Source organism: Impatiens glandulifera, chromosome 6, assembly GCF_907164915.1.
Source record: "Impatiens glandulifera chromosome 6, dImpGla2.1, whole genome shotgun sequence".
Lineage (NCBI taxonomy): Eukaryota > Viridiplantae > Streptophyta > Magnoliopsida > Ericales > Balsaminaceae > Impatiens > Impatiens glandulifera.
The window spans coordinates 35,554,578-35,557,231 of NC_061867.1; the positions used below are offsets into that span (position 1 = coordinate 35,554,578).

At 29.5% G+C, this 2,654-nt stretch overlaps 1 protein-coding gene across 1 annotated transcript; it reads right to left on the minus strand.

Moving 5' to 3' along the window:
- Positions 1 to 2,654, minus strand: LOC124943550 (desiccation-related protein PCC13-62). The gene is made up of 3 exons (XM_047484045.1): positions 2,362 to 2,654; positions 2,046 to 2,271; positions 1 to 381 (listed from the first exon to the last, which is right to left on the minus strand). Exons 1-3 carry the CDS (start codon positions 2,652 to 2,654, stop codon positions 7 to 9), a joined length of 894 nt encoding a protein of 297 aa, XP_047340001.1. The 3' UTR covers positions 1 to 6.

Consider the following 2,654-nt stretch of genomic DNA (forward strand, 5'->3'; position numbering starts at 1 on the left):
AACTTTTTATTCTAGTAAATATGATTGGGCAATATGGCCATCGCCTCCATTTGGATAGAACCCTCCTGGGATACTCTCGTTTCCGCTACCATAAACAATCCTCAATATTTCCTCAGGTGTTCGGTCGAATCCAAGAGAATTCCAATCACCTGCAAGAACATTTCCGCGAGTCTTTCTTTCCGCACCTCGAATAGTGGAGACTATCAAACCTTCGTCTTTGACACCAGCACCTCCAAGCTTGTTTCTGAACCTTGAAATTCGACGTGTGATTGCTGCCACTGTTAACCCATATGGCTTAACAAGAGACCGAGAGTGCCGATATAGCAGGGTTCGGATGACCGCATCTTGCCCTGATTCCACCGCCAATAGTCCCGCCACAAGCTGGAATTATGAAATCGAAATAACATATTATGATATTCTTACTTTTTAAAGACAAACATTACATCTACAAGAATACAAATAATTGCATTTTTTGTTTGCTTAATTTGATTTTTTATTGAAACCGCGTGATACAATATCTAAACTAACTACTAGAACAAATAGTTACACATAATCATGTTGCTATATATAACACATTGTTTTAAATAATGAAGTATATTTTTTATTTTTCTTAAGTCATCTAATAAAAAATTTATTTAATTAATAATCGCAAATTATACCACAAAAAATTTCAGCTTGTTCGGTATAGGGTTATTTGAATTAGAATAATGAAAGAATATATGAAATTATGGTTAATTTGTTTGAAATTATTAAAAAAAAATTGTGAACCAACGTGCCAATGCCCCAAAACAAAAAATCAAATAAACAAATAAAATGTGGACAATATGTTAAATACAGCCTTCAAGAATGATTCCAAAAAAGTATAAAAATAAAATAAAGGAAATCAGAAAGAGAATACTGATTATGAGATTTATTGAAACTTTTTGTTTTTTTTTAAAGGAAAAATTAATGATCTAAAGTTATTTTAAAATATATCGATTCATTATGTACCTAAATTTATTTCTATCAATAAAATATACTATTTGAATTATTTTAATCAAATGATAAAAAATAAAAATTTATAAAAATACAATATTTTTATTCATAATTTGAATAATATCATCAAATTATATAATTTCTAAGAATTAATTTGTATGTTAGATCTAACCAGTTTATTTGTCAAACAAGTCCATTATTGTACCTATTGTTATCACATCTTATCATTTAGATGATAATCCAAAAAAAGTGTTAAAAATTAAAATGGTGTAAAAATATTTTTTTTTATATCAAATGAATTATAAAATCATTTTTTTTTTATCAAATCAGAACAGAATAGTATAAATAGAGAATTCAAAATGAAAAACAACAATATTCATCATCTTCAATACAATTTCTTTTATCGTCAGACGAAAGGGAAGAGAAAAAGGAAGGAGAAAACGATCTCTCAATGAAGCGAAAATGTTAGGCTGGGATGGATAGATTTGAATATATTTTTTTTTTCTGTTTGTAATCTCTGTTTTATAAGAATGTATGCTAATAATCAGTTTTTTTATGGTTATTTTATTGTTATCCTTAATCATAACTAAGGTTTGTCTAACTTTGATTTCTGACTCTCTCACTTTTGATATTTTAATGAAATGATTCTAACCATTTTTCCAATTTTTTTTTTTTTATAAAACCAAATTATAATCCAAAAAGTAATATAGATGTAGATCTAAATAATAATAATTTATATATACTTGACAACAAACTAGCTATAATTTCAACTATGAAATTTTTGCCACAAAAATTATAAATTTCTAAAATAGATTTTAATTAACACGTACATATTCATAGAAGTAGCTTGATCTTGGAATATTTTAGTATTTTTTAGTTTTTCTAAAATTATTTATTATATTATATAGTTATCATTATAATAATTAAATCACCAAATTTATTAATAAAATTATTATAATTTTTTTTCTTTCTAAAATCCCAAGATCAAGATCAAGTGAGCTCCTAATGTGAACCTAAAACTAGTAATTATATATTAAAAAAAAATTCATAATTGACAGCCGGCGAATTACCTTTTTAGCGATGGAAGTTTCTAATTTGGGATTGGCACCAACATAACCAGTCATTCCAACATAAGGCACAACATAGGAAGCCAACAAAAAGTTAATTGAATTAGCGTACGGATCAAATGGCGGCGATAGTGTCTTCCCCACAGCACTGTTCATAGCTTCTCCAAATGTTTCTGCACTTAGATTCAACAATGGCCTCGCAAATCCCTTCACCGTACTCTTTATTGCCCTGTTCTCAAAATTCAAATCAATGGATACCCACAACAGATCATGATCATAGACATAAAAAGAAAAAAAAACAAAGAAATATATATTGAACCTCAAGTGGCCGACTTCTTGATAACCAAACTGGAGAATAACATCTCTAGTGAAAGAATCCAACATTGCCTTTTGGGCACCCACCGGAACCGGACCGCCGCCGGCGAGTTCCGGAGCAACTCCGTCCAACCCATATCCCAAAGCTCCCCAAAGGAAGAACTCAGCTTCCAAATACTCCAAATTTAAAGGGAATTCCAAAATATCTAAATCTGAATTTGAAACTCCGGTTTCTTCTTGAGATGAAGTAGGTGAAAAGAAGAAGAGGAAACAGATCAAAAGAGAGAGGATTCTCAT

Coding starts and splice junctions, on each gene's coding strand:
- LOC124943550 (XM_047484045.1), bottom strand. CDS start 2,654: ATGAGAATCCTCTCTCTTTTGATCTGTTTCCTCTTCTTCTTTTCACCT. Junction 2,272..2,361: donor CAAGAAGTCGGCCACTTGAG/GTTCAATATATA, acceptor TTTTGAGAACAG/GGCAATAAAGAGTACGGTGA. Junction 382..2,045: donor AAACTTCCATCGCTAAAAAG/GTAATTCGCCGG, acceptor TCATAATTCCAG/CTTGTGGCGGGACTATTGGC.